This window comes from Scophthalmus maximus, chromosome 20 (genome assembly GCF_022379125.1).
Source record: "Scophthalmus maximus strain ysfricsl-2021 chromosome 20, ASM2237912v1, whole genome shotgun sequence".
Taxonomy (NCBI): domain Eukaryota; kingdom Metazoa; phylum Chordata; class Actinopteri; order Pleuronectiformes; family Scophthalmidae; genus Scophthalmus; species Scophthalmus maximus.
The window spans coordinates 14,357,746-14,379,197 of record NC_061534.1 but is presented as its reverse complement, the minus strand read 5'-3'; the positions used below and the strand labels follow the sequence as shown (position 1 = coordinate 14,379,197).

The window sequence follows — 21,452 nt, the reverse complement described above, 5'->3', positions numbered from 1 at the left end:
TAATATTTCTTTTATTTTTATGGAACATGTTATGCTTCCTACTTGCATTGACCTGTCTGTTCTTACTCCTTCAAGTCCACAGACTTCATTCAAGCCATTCCAGCCCGCACGAGTCCCACTCAAAGAACGCGTAGAAGTTAACGTAACCCTTTTTCGCAGGCAATCGATCGAGCATATCACCACAGTTTTAAGTATTCTTCGTTGAGGGAGTTTAATCATATGGCGAGTTCTAAATGTTTAACATAGAAGAAAGCATCTTAGTCAAGGGGTCAATGAAAAAGATTGTCTGCATTTACATATTTGTATTGAAATAATTTAAAAAACTTTTATAGGTCACATTGAAAGTCCGTCAAAGATGTAAATGGCTTGTATTTATATAGAGCTTTTCTCTTATGGACAACCCAAAGAACTTTGGCAATTTTGCACAGATGTCCAGTCTTTGATTCTGCTGTGGATCGTACTTTGTTCCGTAATGGAGACAAACAACCATGCTCAGACTAAAGAGAAGGCTGGCAAATGATCAAGACCCAGATGGAGCATTTCAAGTCAGCACTCGGTAGCAGCACCGCTAAGTTGCAGCCTCAGGGGATCAGTTTGATCACATCCCTTCAGCGTTTTCTTTTTAAATATCTACTCTAGAGGGTCTGGTCATACTAATGTATTCAGCAACAATATCCGTCTGGTGGACAGCAGCGGTAACCTCAGAATGTTTGTAAGTTCCCACACTTTTTCCCCTCCTAGGTTGGAGCGAGCCGGGTTGCTGTCCATGGTGCTGAACCTCTTTTTGCCCCCCATCTGCCTCCACCGCTGACAGCATGTTGCAGTAAAGGACCAGCGGGAGAAACATGGAGGGAGAAAGTGAAGGAGACCCGAACAACTGCTTTGAATTTCCATATAAACCTTTTATTATCAAGTGAATGATGGTGGTGTGAGATCAGACGTGGTCCTCTGATGTCTATTCTTGGTGCAGTGTCAGACTCGGTTTTATCACCAAGTACTGGGAACTGGCCCCCTGCGTCCTCCACTGCATGCAAATGACAACATCAAATGACCGCACAAAGTACATCTCCAGCTCGGGAACATTGCATAAGTGCTGTAGTCCTGCCGGTGCCATTCTCTGCACCACCATACATTGAGCCATAGGTTGACTCGCATTGCCATTCGTTTCTGGCAGTGGATATTTGTGCAAATAGTAATGCACTAATGTGGACGGGAAAACAAAATTGGAAGAAATACCTTATTTTCTTTCGTATGACGGGATCCAAAGTAACACTCGTTGTCAGGTTTTACAGAGCAGGACCCGAACGCAGAGTGCAGTGAAAAAAACAAGTATTTTAATTGAGGGAGGAACACAAACCAAATGTACAATCCAAGAAGCGAAACAGAAGCAAAAGTCCAACTCAGGTAATCCAAATGGGGTGAGCAAAACAACAAAGTACAAAATAAACAAGCAGAAGACATCACAGGAACACTGACACTGGAGACATGAAGACCAAACAGGACCGAAAGAAACATCACAGAAACGAACTGACAAAGACAAAGGGAATCGCAGGGACTACATACGCACACAAGGCAGGCAGGGCTCATTGAACACACAGGGGGAACACATTAGGAACCAGGGCAAACAATCACAGGGGCGAGAGCCACAGGGGAGGTGAAGACAAGTAAAACAAGACACCAGGGAACAGGAAGTGAAGAGACGCGAGGATAATGACTTCAAAATAAAACAGGAAATACAGAACTCGGCTTGAAACACGAGAGGGATAACAAAGGTGACTTAACTAAAACAGAGACCCGGGGAATAGGTGACTCAAATCATAACTAAATAACAACGTTCACAGGGGAAAAACAAAAGTCTTTTGAAGAGTTGACGGGGTATCAAAGAGTCCATGGGGGCAGAATCATGGCATCATAGTCATAAAGCTGTGGTATTCTGGCTCTGTGTGCTGTGCGACGGAGTCCAGCCAGTCCAATCCAAACACGATCTGAATTCAGACATTTCTTATAACGCCTTAAAATAATATTTTTTTTTTTTACTTTTATTTTTTCACTTGAAACAAGACTGAATTGTATAAAGTGGCCAAAAATGGACATCATTAACTCACCAATCATTCATCGCTTATGTCTTGTGGCGGGAAGCCTCGTGGTGCATGATTGCAAACAGTTGCTGTCGGTTCAAATCCTCGGACCATCGGTGGAAACGTGGGTGAGTGAAGTCAGTGAGAGAAACTCCACTCCTTTCATTTCTGACAGTACCACCGAGGACTGTTTAACGAATGGCAAAATGTAAACGTGTTTTTATGGCGGACCTCCCTGGTGGGACTGGGCAGCAATAATGATGCAATAATTATTTACAACAGCAAGAGTTTAAACAAAATTCTAAAGCATTAAGTTTCCATAACTCTATGCTCCCAAATGGTTCTACTAGGTCGATTTTTAATTTTTAGAAATATATTTTACACTTCATTCTGACCATTTATCCAAAGCCAAGTGTGCACTTCACCGTGGGCACACAAAAAAAAATTACATCTGATGATTATTGTCACTTTAACAGGAAGCATTTCAAAACACGGCGAAAGCTGCTGACGCCCTTCGTCAACACCAAACATGTTTCAGTAGCCACAGGATTGCACTTTTAAAAGAAAAGTGTACACTACAAATGTCCTGTCCGATGATTAATCGAGCCATAATCTTGCGGCCAGGGGATCTCACGTGGAGGCGATCTTTCCGTGCACACGGAAGCGGTAAAGACACGTGTATTCGTCGTGACCCCAGTTACTGAGCACGCGCAGCTCCACGAACCTGTAAACCCTGTCACTCGGGCTCTGCTTGAAGACAAAAAGAAAGAGACACAGAGATTGAGATGAAGAGATAAAAGAAAAAAACAGATTATTATTAGTGCATTCTGATCCCTAAAGCCTCAATTTCATACACTGACCAAACATGATCGAGCCCTTTGCAGGGTTTCGGCCAAGAAGCTTGGTCGTGTTCTTTCTGTGAATATCGTGCTGTCTTTAAAATATTATAGAGTTGCTGGTTTGAACTCACAGGCAACTGAAACGTCTGCGTCGGCTCGCCGTTCTCATCGTAGGTAAACGTCCCCAGCAGCGTTCCCTCGTCTGTGTCATTTTCCTTTCCCTGGGGGAAAAGGAATGGCATGGTCAGAGCGGCGACCATTTCGAATCAGATTCGGATGATCAATCGCGTGAGTGACGGGGCCCCCTACAGTGTCTCGTGTATGTAGTGGATGAAAACTAACGGTAGCGGGAGCACTCACGTAGACCTCAAAGTCTTTGGGTGCCGAGTCGATTTGGCCAGTGGGGGAGTTGTGCTGCGACAGGTGGTCCAGCGTCACATGAGTTATCCTCACAGGGTGAGAGAGGGAGATGGAGAGGGTTCCCTGGACACCGGGAAACGCCCAACATTTGCCTGGGAGCAGCGCCGGGTAACCCTGGGAGGGGAGGAGACGCAGTCAGGATACATTCAACTTGTCAAAATCCTTACCTGCTAGGTTGAGTAAGATTTGAAACGTTGAATGGTAGAAGACAGAGGACACTGCGTGACAGAAAGGACGGATGCCTTTCGGGGTGAGGAAGAAAGAGAGAGGATGACACAATCGATACTTTTAAGGGTACCGACCATATCAGGTCAGTATTCCTGCTGAATTAAACTGTGCCAAATGTTGGTACCTGGGTAAGAGAGTAAAAGAGCGCAGAGAGAAAGAGATTAAGATTAAAGTAGAATTCTTATGCTTTTTCAGTTTTTCCCTTTCGTCTCGTGCGTTATAAACAGTAGGGGTTTTTGTGTCCGCAGTAAAGGGAGCTCCGGAACACAGAAAACACCGCTCTCCGGAGACGCCTCGTCAGTAGTCCGACCGATACTCCCGCAGAATGGTGAAATCACCATGCGCGGAAAACGCATAAGGTTGACCAATCACAACAAAGTGGGCCAGCTGGCCAATCAGAGCAGACTGGGCTTCATCGGGAGGGAGGCTCTTAAAGAGACAGGAGCTAAAACCAAGGGTCTTCGGACAGAGGCTGAAAAGAGCAGCTGCAGGAATGGACAGTCTGAGGAAACTGATGTGTTTTCTGAACATTAGAGCATGTAAACCTTTTTCAAGTAAAAACTCGAATTGAATATGAGCATAATATGTCTCTTGTGACACTACAGATCAGTGGCTTGGCTTTTTTCACTGATGTGGTTCAAATGAACTTGCCAACACAAACAAAATGTGATTTAGTAGGCTAAATAAGTGGGAATTTTGAGCATGTCTTAAACCTTCGTATGAAACCAAGGGTATATAAAATGTAAACTATTTATTGGAAAATGTAACAGTATGCACTGTGCCAAGCAAACAAAACCTGAAAGTCAAGTGTCACATACGGAGAGAGCAAAGTACAGAAAAAAGGAACCGTTGGGTATCAAGTTTTCAGAATCTGTACTGGTCCCAAATCAGCTCATATGTGAACAGTAACCCAACCCAACAGGAGAAACAAAGAAAACAATGAGGGAGGTGATGATTCATTTTACCCGAATAACAGTGCGTGGGGTCTCATATGGATACCAGAGGGGGAAACCAAACAGGGTCACACAGGCCGAACGAATACGATACGTCTCCGAACACCTGGCACTTATCACCCTGGCACCTGCACACAGACACCCAAAGAAATTATGAAGATGAAGATTAACCAGTGGACAAATCAACTGTTAATGCTTTTTGCCATTTTGATGTGCTTCACAGCGAACAAGAGTCATAGTTGTTTTCACAACAAAAAGCAGCGAGAACTGAGAAGCAAGATTAATAAACCTGCAATACAGCAGTTCCTTACTACAGCCAAGCGACAGTGACATGAGATGTTTCTGACCTTGAGTCTCCAGGGCAAAGTCAGCCATTTTGTCCGCCATGGGACGTCCAAAGTCTGCGCCGCTTTCTTTGAGTACGTGCTGCTCCTGATACACGTTCACACACAGCAAACAACACAAGCAGTTATCATTAATCCCATCGTGTAAAGCACATCATTCAGAAGTCTAATCCAAAACCAGTAGACATCACAACAACACACAGGAACTGAGCCTCACACTAAAATATTTGTATGTGCTGTCATTATGTTCATATGGGATCTAGAGTCTCAGAGACAATCTAAAGTATCTCTCCATCTACCTTAACGCGGTCGGTGAGCCACTTCTCCATGGCCTGTTGGAGCTCTGGGGTTAGATGGTTGTGGACAGGGGCAGTGCTGCTCTCAGGACAGGGGGCTGGAGGAGGCATTAGCTGGATGGATTATAAATATATACATATATGGTTAGGGGGCCAGGGTTAGGCTATAGGCTATATATATATACATACATGTAAAAAAAAATATTGTGAACCGCTTGGTTCTTTTATGTACAGTTTTCAAGTTGTTTGTTTTAAGTTGGTGTTCGTTTCATGTATTGATCATTTGTGAGCTGCTATCTTGGCCAGGATCTCCCTTGCAGAGGAGATTTTGAATCTCAATGGGAATATTCCTGGTAAAATAAAGGATAAATTAATAAAATTAATTTTGTAAGTAGTGGCAGAAGTATGCACCTGTGTTTGTTGATATACCATCTTCTGTGTATTATCAATTCCACTCAGTTATACAAAAATAAATATACAAGATAACACCCAGGTTGTCAGGAAATGCACTCTCCATCACCACCACTAGATGTCCCTGTTGTTCATATTCAATATACTTTCACTGTCGGCAAATCAACCAAGACTGAAGATGGCTTACATTTGCAAAAAAAAAGATTTTAAAAAATTTGGAAAGCCTGAACACAGATTTGCACAGATTTATTTGCAAAATGGCTGACTTTCTTACCAAAATATGCTGCATCTTGGCTTCGACAGCAGCAGAGACATCGTCTAGATCCTGGCGGGACAAAAGGACAATACTGAGGTAATTGAAAATTCCAAAATACTTTTCCCATAAGGAAGCTTAGTTAGAACCATTAGTTTGTATGTAGATTTAGCTTAATTGTGGTCTTTTTTTATGATCTAACCCTAATAACTTTCCTAACCATAAATCAGTTTAAAGACCTAAAACATTAGTGCTATTCTACTAGACCACAACTACATTGTTCAAGGACCGGTCTGCTGCTAAAGCTGCTTTCAGACATGCACTGAAGTCCAGACATTGTCCTGAACTTCTCCGGAAAGGGCATATGCCAATGTGCACGGATGCTCTCTATAACGTGTCCGGGACGCGATTCCGCGGACATTTTGCGGAGTTCATGAGTGAAAACAGCATGAGCTGAACTTGCAGACACACACAATGAGTGACATGCAGGGGACCTGCAGTCGAGCCCTACCACCACAGGTTCGTGATGCACGGTGTCGGGTTGAGGAGGTGGAGGAGCGGTGGCAGAGAAAACGGGTGGACTCTCGGGTTCTGTCTGCGACAGGGTGTTTGCGCCACTCAAGATGAAACTGTTCACCAAGGGAAGGAGGAACCAAATACCTGCAGGAAAAACGGACGCACCGTGCCTTGAGAAACAGTACTCAGAAACACAGTAAACGTCCCCTGAATACGTCATCCTTCCAAGATCAAAAGGCCCCGACACGAGAATCTTGTAATGGCATGTACTGTGGCTCATTCACTGAGGTGGGGGTGTAGAGAGGGCCAGGCAGAGCTGCTGTGTCCAACACACACATCATGGGGCAGACACTACTGACTACACTAACCAACTTCCTGGTGGAGTGCTACATAATCTAAGACATCTTCAGGAAATTACTTGGAATTTTAATATAGCTCTTTTCAAAATATAAAATACTCACAAATATAAACAGAACTAGAGAAACGTCCTTCAAGATGTAAGAAATCGTGAAGTTTGTGAATGCCACATCAAACTGAGTCTGGTCAGTGAACTATCCAAAGTGATCAGACACTATTTTAATTGTCTCTTTCTGACAAAGAAACATGGAAATCAAGACTCAAACAATTAAGGTCAAGTATAACCAAACACTCTACGTGTCCAAGGGGAGGATGAGTTGTCTCCTGAATGTGAAAACTTGATTCTTAAATGTAAATGTCACTTACATAAAAGTACGAGGAGGAGGAGGAGGAGAAACAGACCACAAGCCTTCTTACTGCAACTGCTGAATGAAGTTTTAGCTGAAGAAGAAGAAGAAGAAGAAGAACATTACAGGAAAAAAAACTGTCGATTTGCAGGGGATTTGATAAGCTCTGAGCCGAGTCTTGTGCAACGATTGTGGAGACACAAACCTACTGTCGTGTGAAAGCTGCATGCATGTTAAGAATGCCAGTAAAACAAGCACGAGCGTGAGCTCACCGTACACCTCAAGTACACACACAAAGACAGACTCAAACACATGCACCAACAACATACCTAAAGCTTTCAGATGCACTATTTTCAGCTGTGCTGCGACGGCCATCAATGAGAGTGAGTCTGCAAAAGACAATATGAAATAATTCGATTTATATGTTGTCATGTCAGATGCATTAATATACACACACATGGATAGACTTTGGTACTCACCCATCACACCAAGGAAGGCACTGCTGATTCTGCTTCTGTATCCAGAGCTGGGAGCATCACTCAAGCCCTCAGAGGACGAGTACCCTGAGCTGCCCACTCCGCTCTGACTCAGCTCCTTGTGGTTGGGCCTCAGGTGCAAACCTGGCATGCTGGGGCTGTAGTGTCCGGGGTAAGGGCTCTTCTCTGGAGGCACCGAGGGGCCGCATGCGGCCGTCTGACTCCGGGTGGAGGGAGGGGTGGCTGTGGTAAAGACATAGGGTTCTGTCCTCATGATTGGCTGAGTCTGGCTGCTCGTGGGAAAAGGACCCCGGGAAAAGTAATTCTGATGCAAGGTGATTGAATTAAAAAGAGGTTGAACAAATTGGAGTTCATTTTTCCAAGGTTTGATCTTTGACCTCTTCAAGCCGCTTAACATTATTGTAGTTGTGAAAAAGTAAAGAGAAAACATTTGTTTGAACCGGACACAACCAGTTAACGTGCTATACGCAACCCAGTGACAAAGGGATGGAAGGAAGCACAACTTTGTTGCGTTCATGACCTAACAGTTTGGGAACGACTTCTTAAATCAGTAATAAATAAGAAATAATAAAATACTAGAATAGAAACACTGATCTGAAATTTCCCAGAAACACCTTAGCCCCAACCAAGTTTCATAAATGTATTTCTTTTTCTTTTTTACCATCGCACTGGCCTGCAGTGACAGGTGACTCTTGGCTGGGTGAACTAGCATTACTACTGGCTCTGCGGGTCCCGGCCTTCTTCTTGAAAACCCTTAAAAAGATGGGCAAGAAACACACACACACACACACACACACAAAGGGAGAATTGGATATTACAGAAAAGACAATGGATTTCTTTCCATTAGTTTGCAAATCAGATTTTCTGAAGCCAAGCTTCCAACACACACACACACACACACACATACACACACTCAAACACACACAGTTACATACTTGACAGGATTTTCATTGTAGGATATGTTTGTCATGCCACTTGAGTCCAATTCTTCCTCTGGGGGGTAGTAACCACCGGACATGAGGCGCAAACTCCTACGAGACATGACTGAAAGACGCAAGAGAGAAAAACAATAAGATATGATTCATCGCATACAGCTTCACATCGCTCCTTAGACTGCCTAATGCCTCTGATGAGTACATGCTGGCAGGAGGTGGTCAGTGCTATGCCATTAGATAAACATCTTGAGTTCAATTTTATAGATTAGAGTTTACATTAAACACTTTTCATGTGTCTCACTGTTTAACACATTGAGAAAAATCTGACATTCCATCAATAACTGACAAAATGATTCAACCACAATCTATCTTTCCTTAAAAATGACCCCACACAATAGAGAACTTTAACTATTTCAACTAAATGTAAATGGCCTGTTTTTATTCATTTAAAAAAATTCTCTTAAACTTGCTCTCCTTCGCACAATTGTCAATCTTCATACATACGCTTTACATCAAAACGTAGGGATTTGTGTGCTCTCTCACACAACGTGACTGTGGAAGCAAAAAGACTAACACTTCTGGCACTTCAGGCCTCCAAGTAGGAGGCAAACTACTGCATTATACCAACCGATTACTGCATAATACCAACCAACTACTGCATTATACCAACAATTTAAGAGCGGGTACTGTAGGCATTTGAGCTGTCAGCTAATCCTCAATACTCACAATGACAATACGTTTAAGGGCCTTCATCATAACTGCACTGCTTCAGTGTTTCTCTGACTAAGCCAGCATTATGCCAGGTAGTGTAAATATAACTGTCTTTCTAAACGTAACCATCATGTCTCATTCGCACAGCCCAAAAGCCAAAGAAGAGAGGTAGATGTAGTGCTTACTGGTTGGACTGTCGTGCTTACTTGTTTTTTAAAAAACAAAATATTGTTCATTTTGATAGGTTCGAAAAAAGTTGCCGTTTGATGTTAAACACATGAGGTGTTACATTGTTGCCCGCCATCTTTGGAATTCCAGGAGACGTGACACTACGCATGCGCAAGCGGTGAACCATTGAACAAGCTCATTCCTTTTGTCTTGTCGGTACCGTGTTGTCGGCCTCTGACATACCTAAGAAAAAATTGTGCCTCTCTTTCCGGGTTGTGGTCTCGGTCCTGTTTTGTATTTTCAAATGTGTTCAAGTAACTCAAGTGTCTCGCCTCTGTGTCTGCTATAACTCAAATGGGAATTTTCGAGAGGATTCACTACCTTTTATGTGCGATGAGATCACAGATCATAGGAGTGGGTCGGCCTTTGACCCTTTGATCATTGTATCATAATGGATTGATGTTCAATTGATTGATGTGTTGATTTGATTTTTGTATTTTATTTTACAACTGCACTATTTTACCCAGCCACACACACTCATACACATACACATGATGACAGGAACTAAAGCGATTCACAGCCGTTTCCACACAAACTCACCACTTGAGGTGGAATTAGATTCAGGTCAGCACAAGAAGAACTTTTTTAACAAGTTAACATTTTAGAGTTAAATTCTCCTCTTGACCAAGGGGTCAATGATCATGTAATGTGATGGATGCAGCGTATAAGTTCCCTCATGTCTTCTGGTGTTTCAGGGAAAATAAAGAAACCTAAACTTGTGACACGTGGGAAAACTTTTCATGGGAAGTCGTGCAATTTAGATTCATAGCAAGTGTCAAGTGATATTGGTGTAAACAGCTAAAGTCAAAAGACTAGAGGTGTCTTGCTGAGTTCAGAGGCCATCAGCATCATCAAGCAGGTAAAGCATCCCGATGGTGATTTAAATCTCTGTTTTGCTCCATTGAAGATGATTTGGATCCTCTGGTGTTTAAATGTTGGTGTCATTGAAGCTAATGGCAACACTTGAGCTTCTAAATTACAGCTCTTCCTCCTCGGGCATGTTGCAGTGATCACTATAAAAGATACTTGGCAAATGCAAAAATACATGCAAAACAGTAGTCTACCTGCCAAAACACGTCTATGTAATTACCCTCCATATGAGGAGCAATCTTCCTAAAAGTTATACTGAATATGTGGCAGCCGTGCATCTCAGTCTTACGTGCTTTAGTTCAATTTTAGATGAGCTTTTGTAAACACTGCGTGAAGTGCCAACGTAGATATTCCATATTCAGGGGCATGACCCAAGAACCATGGACAAAGAATGTGAACTGAATGTGAGAAGGTTCGGACGATATTTGAATGTTGGTATTGTCTGGACTCGAATGAAAACACACTAGAAACTAGAAAGTGTTGATGAGTTGTTTGGGTGACACCAGAGTTGAAAGGATTAGTCAATTTACTGATGGACAGAAAATTAATCTGCCACTAGTTTGATAATCAATTAACGGTCTTCGTCATCTTTCCACGCAAAAGCGGATGAGATTCTGCGGTTGCGGCTTCTACATTGTTGGGAATCGATGCTTTTGTTTGTCTTCGGGTTTATAGGAGTGTTGGTCAGACAAAAAAATACTATAATATAAATAACGAAACTTCTAACTAGCATTGTTCATTATTTTCTGTCATTTCCTAGATATCATAATTCAAGAAAATGTAATTAATTAATAATGAAAAAAATGTCATCCTTAAGTGAAATCCATAGGCACATATTGTCTTGTTGAATGAATAAATGGTCATGGTAATACAGTCAAAGTTATTTATTTTTTTTTAAATACAGCAAACCTGACCTATAACTACCATTGTAGATTGTATAGAGATTGTATGGAGTTGCCCAATCCATCAAACTACTCCGCCACATGAGATACAACTTTGTAATAATAAGACGTTTCATACAAACACTGCGATAGACTACTATGGGAAAAAAAAAAAAATAGGTTGAAGGTTTATTTCACAAATAACTGTTCCGTGTCAAACAGAGCAGATACGTTGGTGAGTTCTGCAATATAATAATGCCAAATGTATATATATATATATATATATATATATATATATATATATTTTTTAAGTTAAGTGTGAATATCATCCGGTGCAAAGACACCGACGCCATTGAGAGGACTCCGGGTCTGAGGAAGCTCGTCCGCCCGGTAGTCGGAGCGGCGGAGGGGGGGACCAGGGGACTCAGAGCGAGCGAGCGAGCGAGCTTCGGGCGGTGCGGGCAGCTGCCGACGGTCTCCTCGACGGTCTCCTCGACGGCGTTTCCGCGGATATCTTCACAGCAACGCGGCGATGGACGCGACAGCAGCGTAGCGGCCGCCCAGTGTCCCACTACCGGGTGAGTTTGACCCGCGCGCCGCCTCGTCCTGCGGGGCTCCGGCCGTGTGGAGACGGCCGAGGCTCGGGCTGTGCGCGCCGCGGCCCAATACAAAGGCTTCCTCCGCCGGACCAAATGCCGCGGCTGCGGCAGCCGGGAGGCCCGCTGGCGCCTCCCGGGTCGCCGGCTAGCCGCGGCTAAGCCTCCGACGGTTCGTTTCGCCCCAAATGACGAAACCTCCCCGCTCCGCGTCGAAGCGTTACCGGGCACCGCAGCCGCGTTTTGCGGGGCGTTCGCCGACCGAATGCGGCGCGGGGGCCGGGGCCGGGGAGGTGGGGGGGGGGGGGGGGGGGAAGCTTTTGACAACCGTGGCCGGTTGACGAGGAAACATGGTCGCTCTGCGGAGTCTCCTGACGCCGCGCGCCGGGCGGCGGCGCAGCCTGCGCCGCCAGGCGGCTACGGGGACAGCCGGGGTCTCTCCGTGTCGCCCGCGTCCGGGGGCGGGGGGGGGGACACAGACACACACAACGCGACGGGTTGGTTATGTAAACACTGGAAGAAACTTTTCTGCGTGCACGTTGATGTGTCAAACAAAGTTGGCGGACGAGCGGGGGCCGGGCGTCGTCGCGCCGCCCCGGTCGAGCGCGGTGGCCCATCCCGGTCTGAGCGTCGTAGTTGGCCCTCTTCCGCCACAGTCTTTAGGGGGGGATATCGCGTCTCGGCGAGGGGCTGCAGTCGGCGGATCGCTCCCCCCTACAGCCTCCACACTGAGCTGGGGAGGGAGGGAGGGAGGGATGGATGGGTTGGATTCTCGTGTCCGTGGAGGTTTGCTGCGCGGTTCAAACTCCGAACACGTCGTTCCTGAGTCGTGACACTTCCGCGGTCACCGTCGTGCGATTTCTTCTCGCAGCCACCCAGGAGTCAGGCTGGACATGTCCATCCAAGAGTCAGGCTGGACATGTCCAGCGTGCGTGTCTACAAGCCAGGGCTGCAAATGCACGTGTCTGCACTGTGCAGAAAAGTTCCATCTGCTCGCACACAATCGAGGCAGTGGAAGTGAGAAAAGTACTCGCATCTTGTACTAATATGTGAAAATACGTAAACATCCTGTATTCAACACTTCAAAACCTCTCTAGTGCAGTACTCGACTGTATTTGTCAGCCAATGTGATATTAGTACTATCACATTTGCACAAATGTCACAGCCTAATGGAATATCATATTACAGTACGATTTGTTAATACTGTAATTAACAAATCGTGTCTATAGCCTTTTAAAAAGCAAACAAAACCAGACTTTTTGGCCGTAGACAGTGTACGGCCCGTTCGAGGGGTCACAAGATAAATATGGAGGTCATGACATGATTAATGGGAGAGGAGAGAAGAAACAAAGAAGTTTCGCTGCGTATATCTAAACATTGGACAATTCTGCGGCGCATGACCTCAATTTTTTAAGCTCATTGAATGTTTTATTTTAATATAAAATCTTAAATGTTAAGTGGCTCGTAATTAGAGTAATCAGAGGAATGTAGTTCACTTAAAAACTGTAACATTTCCCCCTTGCATGATGCATAGAGTAATATAAAAAATTATGTATTCAAGTTGAGTACAAGTACCTCAAAAATGTACCTTAGTTTCTTTCCACCACTGGTAGTTGGATAGAGTTTAGAATGACTCGCCGTTGCATTTGAGGATGAATTGGAATATGGTTTGAAATACAGATGAATTTGTGCTGCAGTACAATGCTTCTAATGCTCCAATCACAGCTTCAGGACAGCCCAGAGTCTGGATTAGACAGTGGAAACATTGAACAACATTATGTATAATTTGATTATTTGTAGCAGTGTGCATCCTACTTACTTGGATGGTCTTCAATTTTGACCCCATGCATTTTCATCCAGTCCAAAGCCGTCTTTTGTAGGTAGCTGTCAGAATCAACTATAAATACTTCAAATATTTAATTCGACATTTTTGAGGTCAACTGCCATCATTTGTTAAACCTTTGTTAGATTTGTGCCATCAATGTAAGGTGCAAGTTGGTCCTGTGGTCCTCTTACACCCCTGAGCAGATCAAACAATCTCCCAGAACCATGACCCGTTCATTTACATGATAGCAATCCTTAAACTACTTACTGCACAGTGGTCACATCGAGTTCCTTCACAGGATGGCAGCAGAGCACTAAGATTGTATAGTCTGCTGGATGTGCAGCCGTTTGCCCCATCATGATGCATTTATTCAATTCAATTCAATTCTCATTTTATTCAGGTAGCAGAAAAAAACGGTCCATAGCATTAAGTCATGTCTTCCTCTCTTATTTTACTTGAAAAAAAATGACTCCACTAAATTTCTTTAGTGGTAAAAGATATGTTACTTCAATGATTAGTTAACGCACACAAATTTTAACTCAATTTGACCGATTCTCAACAAATTCAAAAAAGCCAAAAATATTGTTCATGATTATTTTCATTAATGGTATTATTTCTGTTTTTGTTCGTAGATTGAAAAATGTGATTGGGATCGGAGGCAGCTGCACTCCAGTGGTCCAGGACCTCACCCCACTTCACTAGAATGTACTTGATGAACGTACCTCCTGTCGCAGTGACGCAAACAGAATGGAGAACATGTGGCCCACCCGGAGGCTATAGCCTTCAGTGCTTCAATGACTCTGACACCGAGTTGTCCACCAGAGGCACACCTATCTCAGATAAGGTCCAGATGATCATAGAGAGCCTCAGGAGCACCCAGTCCTCAGTCGAGATGGGTGACGAGATCGATGGGAATTTGCCATCAGGACAAGGCGGTCATCCCCAAGTCTGCAAGATTGCAATGGGTTCTTATGTGGGGGCCAAGTCCAACGATAAAGGTCCCACTGAAACCCAGGAGGCAGATGTTTCCTCCCCAATCAACCATGACAGCAGTGACTCCGACAGTGATGCTTCTGTGGACAGAGGAATCGAGGAAGCAATACTGGAATACCTGAAAGAAAAGGGTGATAACAAACGCAAGGCAGAACCATGCTCTGCGTTTTTACAGTCATCCAAAATTCAGAGGAAAAATATGCCTATTCCTGAGGTTTCTAAACAGAACTCTGACAGCAATGAATTTTTGATTTCAAGCAACCCCCATCCAATAAGCGTCAATGCTGAGACCCAGACAGCATCAACTCTTATGCCCATAAAAAAGTATATCAAAAACAAGGCCTCCCTTAACGACAACATGCTCAAGAAATTGGATTCTGATAAAAGTACAATGACCAAATGTTCAATCTTTCCCAAAGAGCAAATGAAAAGCCCATCTAAAACAATGTTCAACAAAGTGAAGTGCCCGGTCACAGTGAAGGTGGAGGAAGACTCAGATGATTCCAGCAGTGATGATGGAATTGAGGAGGCCATTCAAAGATACCAGTTAGAGAAAAGTGGGCTGCACAACAGAAGGGAACCTTTCCATCTACATGCAATCAAAGTGGAATCTGACTCCACCAGTGATGATGGGATCGAAGAAGCTATTCGCTGCTACCAACTTGAGCAACTTAAGGAGAGGAGCGTCCTGAAACCACTCACACACACAACAAATCCATGTAGTAAGTCTTTTATACAAGCTCTTGGAAGTACAAGCATGGAAAGCATGAAGAAACACAAACTGAGAAAGAAGAAGACCAGAACACAGAAAGAAGTGAAATCTGTTCCTCCTTCTGCTTTCATACCCAAGAATTCACTTTCAGAAAGCAAGAAAGGTAAAGGAAACGGTTTGCTTTCATTTAAAGTAGAATGTTTGAAAGATCAACCTATATCTTCTCCCCCAAAGGTTAATACAACTGCAGAGCTGATGTGTGCTGAGGCAATATTGGATATTTCGAAAACTGTAATGCCCAGCGTCTTCCATCATAGCGCTAACCTTAGCAGTTGTGCTCCTACCGAATCTTCCTTGCATTCTTCCCTGCCTGAGGAAGAAAGTGATGACAGCTCCATTGATAGTGAGGATGGGATTGAGCAAGAAATCATGAAGTTTCTTGAGCAGAAGGCCCAAATGCACCAACAGCCGTCCGGCTCTGATGTGACTCAAGAGCATCAAAGTATGAATGAGCCAGAGAAAGTGAAAGCAAAACAAGTTACGACCCAAAAGAAACCTTCAAGAACGTCGTTAACACAGAGAAGAAAACAAAACGAGGAAAACGGTAGCAATTCCAACATGTCAGGTATGGATAACAATGTTAAGGTAACCACCCCTAATTCTTTACCTGATCACAGAAAGGATTTGAGCCCCTTGATATTTTCCAAGAGAGGTCAGACTCGACCATCAGCTGGATTACTCAAGACAGAGCATAGTGGAGACAAAAGCAGCTCGTTTGACAGTGATGAGGACCTAGACACTGCTATAAAAGACCTGCTCAAGACAAAAAAGAAGTCAAAGAAAAAGACAAGAGACTTGAAGCGGAAATCAAGGAAGTGCCTTAAGGATGAAGAACCACTGCTAAGAAATGCCTCACAGACCAAAAAGTTCAAACCTGACCCATTTTCCAAGTGCAGCGCTTTGAAGAAAGTACAAAAGATTAGGGATGACATGAAAGACACGACTGGATTGTGTAAAGAGAACATTTCTCAACATAAACCAACTGATCAAAGTCAAGAACAGGATATGCCTGGTGGTAAAACGGAGATATTGAAAGGGACTGAAGGTCAGGGCTCCACGTTGCTGCACAATGCTCACACTCCTCTTCAGATACAAGAAGACAGTAGTTCAGTGGACAGCGACGATAGCATTGAGCTAGAGATCAGAAAGTTTCTGGCTGAAAAGGCCAAAGTTTCAATTGCAGTGAATGGTAAAGATGGAGATGTGTCAAGGAATGGTACTGTTGTGGTTTGTAGCCCAACTCGAGATGAAGACATTAAACAGGAAAATCAGCTGGCTGAAATTCCAAGAAAAAGTATTGCCACCCCTTACTCTGGACAATCTCCAACTAGTCCTTGTCAAGATAGACCTTCTCAGAGTTTGGTGCCAGACATCTTTACTGTTGATGCACAACCACGTCTGTCCTCGGTCCAGTCCTGCAGCCCCAGTCCTTTGGAGCCAGCAGACGGGGCAGGGGCTGCAAGAACCCAGAACAGGCGGTCGAGCACAGTGAGAGGTGACGCGCAAGATGTCACCTCAAAGATCGAGACGGTTCAGCCAGTTTTGTGTCCTAGCATTGCCCATGCTCGCTCCGAGTCAAACAAGTGGCGCCAGAGCCTGGGACTGCCCACCACTGACACAAGGACTCTCAGTCGCCTACCATTTCATATCACATCATCTAAAGTCAAGGAGACTGCATCAGCAACTCTACCATATCAACACAGGGGCATCCACCTCAGCTCACAGACTCCAGTCTCTGTTTGGTCCTCCACAAGGACCAGCGGAGCGCCATCCCCCTGGTCTACAGAGAAGACTGCAAATTCCAAATACAGATCCCCCGTTTTGAATCTTTTGTCTTCTCCCAGGCAGCATCCAAGGTTGCCCTTCACACGGAGCCTGCCGCCTGGCCGTAGTTCACCTTGCCCTATAGAAGGGGAGACGGAGAGTATGGTGCATATATCCAAGGACAAGAGTGTGTTTGTTGAACTGGAATCTAACCGGACAAACCATGTCCAGGTGCGAAGCAGGGAAAGGAGCGAGGGAAAGGAGACAGTGAACTTGCTCATTGAGTTTAAAAAAGAAGGCGAGAGCTTGAAGATAGATGACAAAGAAAGAACAGAGGAAGAATTTGTAGATGAGGCAGCTTGTGAGTCAGGCAACAGGAGAAATCCAGAGAAGAAGCAGGGCTTTTCGGCATTGTAAGTATTTCCTTTTGGTCACTATCTCCGATAGCATCATAATCCAACTTTTATACAAGTTAATTTTTTGATTGTGCCCTGCTAATAAATAGATGGTAGGTTACAATCAAGCCCTGTCATTTATACGCTCTAAGGGAATGTTTGTTAATATGACAAAACAAAACAGGCATTTTTTAAAAAAAAAATGTGTTTGTACATTTATATGGCTATGTAACATAATTTCACCATCATGAAAACGTTTTGTGCCCTGAGGTTAATTCATATCAATGAACCTTTGAAAAGCAATACACTGACATTTTGTAGAAGAGGCAGACTGCATGAGTAGTACTACTATCTAAATTCACAATATTTTCTTGCAGAAAATGTCATCATCCTAAATATTGCTGACATTTTATGTAAAAAAAGAAAAAGAAGTGACCCAGAAAATAACCTGTCAATAAAGTCCAGAGGCTTAAAGTTTGGATGTTTTTTTGTTTTTTTATGTCAGTGGAACAACAAAAACTAGCAATCAGAGAAACAGATTCTGTTATTCCATAATCTCACATTATGTCTTTTGTTTGTGTACTTTAAGAAGTCAAAGACCTTTATTGTGCAAAAGTTAAAAAGTCCATATTGTTCATGTTGTAATATTTCCGTCGCTGCCCTATTTAGGGGTGTTTCAATAAAAGCCAGAAGACAAAATATACATAGTATAATTACATCACTGATTCAAGTGTCCAGTACATCTGTGCTTGAGACATTTTACATAACTTGGTAACATTAATGAGCTAGTTAGAGAGAAAAGGAAAAGTAGCTTGTACGTGCAAAATGTCATTTGACCTGAAAACAATATATGTCAATGTTTCTTTTCTTTTTTTTTATGCTTCATAGAATATAAATTGATCAAGAAAATAATTGACTAACTAATCAATAATGAAAATATGTGTCAGTAGCAGGCTTATAGATTAATATTTGGGAAATCTTATGTAGAGGGGGCAGTAGAGCTTACATGTAATTACAGTCATCAAAATCTTTGCTTATTCTCCTAAATCCTTATTTGTTGACCAGTCAGATGCTTTGCCACTATAAAACCATTTGAAGAATTAACAAATCCAGCAAATTTTCAGAAACAGACCACCATACCTGATTAGTATATCTCTGTCTATTCCTTTTTTTTTTTTGAGTTGGCATTTTGGTCATAGCTCAGTTATGAAATTCTATCACTCCGCAGTGCCTCTCCTGTCGAGTTGCTGCTTATCAGCTGATATTAACAGGCAGGCAAAACTCTGCACATGTTGGAGCGGCCAACAGAAACAAGTCACTGTTGCTGATGACATAATAGTAAATGTTCATGCCAAATAATTTTGAAAGAGCCACCTGGAAAAAGTCCAACAGTCGGCCGGCCGACCAATGACATAACCATAACTGGTCTCTGTCAGTCAGTCAGGAACATTTGTGTTTGTTGGACTGCCTCTGCTGTTCCGGTTAATCTTGTATCACCAAACACTAATATCATACATGCATTAATATAAGATATGACATCTTCCACTGATGGCTAAAACTCTATCTATACTCCCCACGTTCTTCTACATCAGCCGCGTCTTTCATCTCTAAGCTGTCTTAACCGCGTGTCATCACACCACTCGACTCATTCCTTCCCCGAGTGATACCTTCCAACTCAAGTCCAGCAAAGAGGGAGTCGTTCTGTACAGTCAGCTCCCACTTGAAAACGTACCTCTTTACGTCACCCCTTGCACTATCCCCACCCTACGTCTTGATTTCATCACCTCAGGCTGCTGAAGCTCTAAATCTAGTTCACTAGGTACTTTCTAACTTATGTACATAAGGAAATAAAACATCAGGAATCGCCTTTATAAATGATCATACCCTTGACCCCTAATAGGCACCTTTTTTTTTTTTTGAGGAATTGTGTGGAAAAATCTTCTCAAACACTGCATTTACCGGACTACGTTTGTTCTTCAGACACAGTGACCCTTAGCTCATTGTATGGTTTTAAATTTACAGATGGGAAGTTAAATCTCTGTTTTTGTCACGAGCCACTATAACTATATATCTCAGACTTAATACCTCTACGACTCAAGTGTTTTTCCAGTTTCCACAAAATGACTTCTCTGTGTTTTGTTGAACTTGATATTAAGTGTGTTAATTTCTTTCTCATGTTAAAGTTTTCTTGAATTTCTTACGTGAAAAAAGGCTATTTATTTTTGTTTATTAAAAAAAAGTTACTGAACATGCTGTGCATCGCCAGGTTTTGTAAATATTTTGTAAGAAGTGGGGTTTTTTTCTTTTCATTTTCTCTTTCAAATAAAAACTTTTGCTGTGTCTTTTAAGTGCATCTGTGTAATAAAGAGTGATCCAAGCAACAAGGGGGTCTTCTTCATTAATAATGTTTAATAGTTTGCATCATAGTAGCACTTCCATTTGAAGATATGTGTTGTTTTGAATTATAAGAGTGTTGAGTGATTTCTGGGGGAGTGGTCTGATGCATGTCCTGCTCTGCCTCGCCCAGGTCTTTGTCCAGTGCCATTGACCCTGGCATCACCATCAGACCTTGCATAGCTCTTACCACAGAGGACAGAAGCAGGATGTTCTGCAGGAGGTACCTGCCTGAAAAATGCAAGAAGGTACAATTACATTTAATTAGCTGAACTCACTATTATATCAATTGCAAGGAGAACTGAACATTTTGGCTGTTTGTAAAAAGTGGTCTGGATCCAAGAAGTATTGAATCTGTATTACACAATGCTTGCAGGGGAAAGCTGCTCTCAATAGTGTTCCTGTGCAGAACAAGACTCTGCAACTTGTCAAAAGGAAGCTTCAGTTCGTCCCAGTGAACAGGTATGGGATTGTCTCTACAGTGAGTGATCGCAGTCACATTAAAAAAAGAAAAACGCTTCATCTTTGTTAATGTCCATATTTTTGCAGGAGAAATGAAGCAGCCAGTGAGCACAGCATGACGGGATAAAACTTCAATTTGCATTGGAAACGTGCATGTTAGGGACGTTTGCTATTGCACTATATAAAGGTTGTTAAATTATTACTGTGGACTTAATTTAGTGTTCGTTTATTTAAGGTTTAATGTTAGTTTTAATGCTGCAGGCTAATGGCAATTTTCCACTTTGAATTACAGCTTTTTAAGCTGTAATTCAAAGCTGTTTTAAGCTGTTTTATATGTTATTAGTTGTACATTATATTGATTCTCCAAATTACAAAACAATACATGGAAGAAGGTTCAAGTTTACTTGTTTGTTCATGTATCAAATTAATGTATCGTCTTCTTTGCTGTTTGGAAGAGAAGTAAAAAGTCAATTTTAGTTCTAAACTCCAGGAACTGCCTGAGTCCTGCCATTTGTTTTAACACAATTTTCATGTTCTGAATAATTTGAGTTTTGTATTTCCAGGGTTTTTATAGTTACTTTTTTATGTAACTCATACTGGGCTTCCTTGGCCATATGCCATGCTACACCTGTTGTTTTTGTATCAAGTGTCATCATTATTTCCTCACCTTTGTTCTAAATCAGGAGTTATTTCTGAACACGAATATTGATAGTCTTTCTTAATACCTTTTACAGTTTCATACTATGAGGGCAGAGCTGTCAATTCTGTTGTATTTGTGTTTCAATAAAGTTGTGAGGTTAGAAATAAAATAATTTGGCATTTGTGTTATTGTAGTCCATGAGAAGTGGGCACAGCAGGGAGTGCTAAAAGGAGCACCAAGGAGGATAACGTTTTTATGGGGTAACAAGCCTGAGGTAAAGACATGTGAAACTTAATAAAGCACCACTTGATAAATCAGCATCCCACAGGACAAAATATATTTTTAAATGTAATTGTATGCTTACCACTGCATTAAATATGTTATTGCGTTATTGAAAACTGGGTTGAAGAATGACATTTTCAGGCAATGTAACTGTGTAGGATATTG

General features: G+C 42.7%; 2 protein-coding genes across 2 annotated transcripts; one reads left to right on the top strand and one right to left on the bottom strand.

Moving 5' to 3' along the window:
* Window positions 1–1,312: 1,312 nt before the first annotated feature.
* Window positions 1,313–9,395, bottom strand: LOC118285125 (nuclear migration and anchoring protein unc-84-like). The gene is made up of 14 exons (XM_035608510.2): window positions 9,371–9,395; window positions 8,475–8,583; window positions 8,201–8,292; window positions 7,522–7,761; window positions 7,372–7,431; window positions 7,062–7,136; window positions 6,334–6,482; window positions 5,844–5,894; window positions 5,162–5,272; window positions 4,866–4,950; window positions 4,531–4,646; window positions 3,278–3,451; window positions 3,049–3,138; window positions 1,313–2,828 (listed from the first exon to the last, which is right to left on the bottom strand). The coding sequence occupies exons 2-14, from the start codon at window positions 8,579–8,581 to the stop codon at window positions 2,709–2,711; spliced, it is 1,470 nt and encodes a 489-aa protein (XP_035464403.2). The 5' UTR covers window positions 8,582–8,583; window positions 9,371–9,395; the 3' UTR covers window positions 1,313–2,708.
* Window positions 9,396–11,496: 2,101 nt separating this feature from the next.
* On the top strand, window positions 11,497–19,890 carry ppp1r26 (protein phosphatase 1, regulatory subunit 26). Its single transcript, XM_047329341.1, has 2 exons — window positions 11,497–11,742; window positions 14,218–19,890. The coding sequence occupies exon 2, from the start codon at window positions 14,289–14,291 to the stop codon at window positions 17,529–17,531; it is 3,243 nt and encodes a 1,080-aa protein (XP_047185297.1). The 5' UTR covers window positions 11,497–11,742; window positions 14,218–14,288; the 3' UTR covers window positions 17,532–19,890.
* The last annotated feature ends 1,562 nt before the right edge of the window (window positions 19,891–21,452 follow it).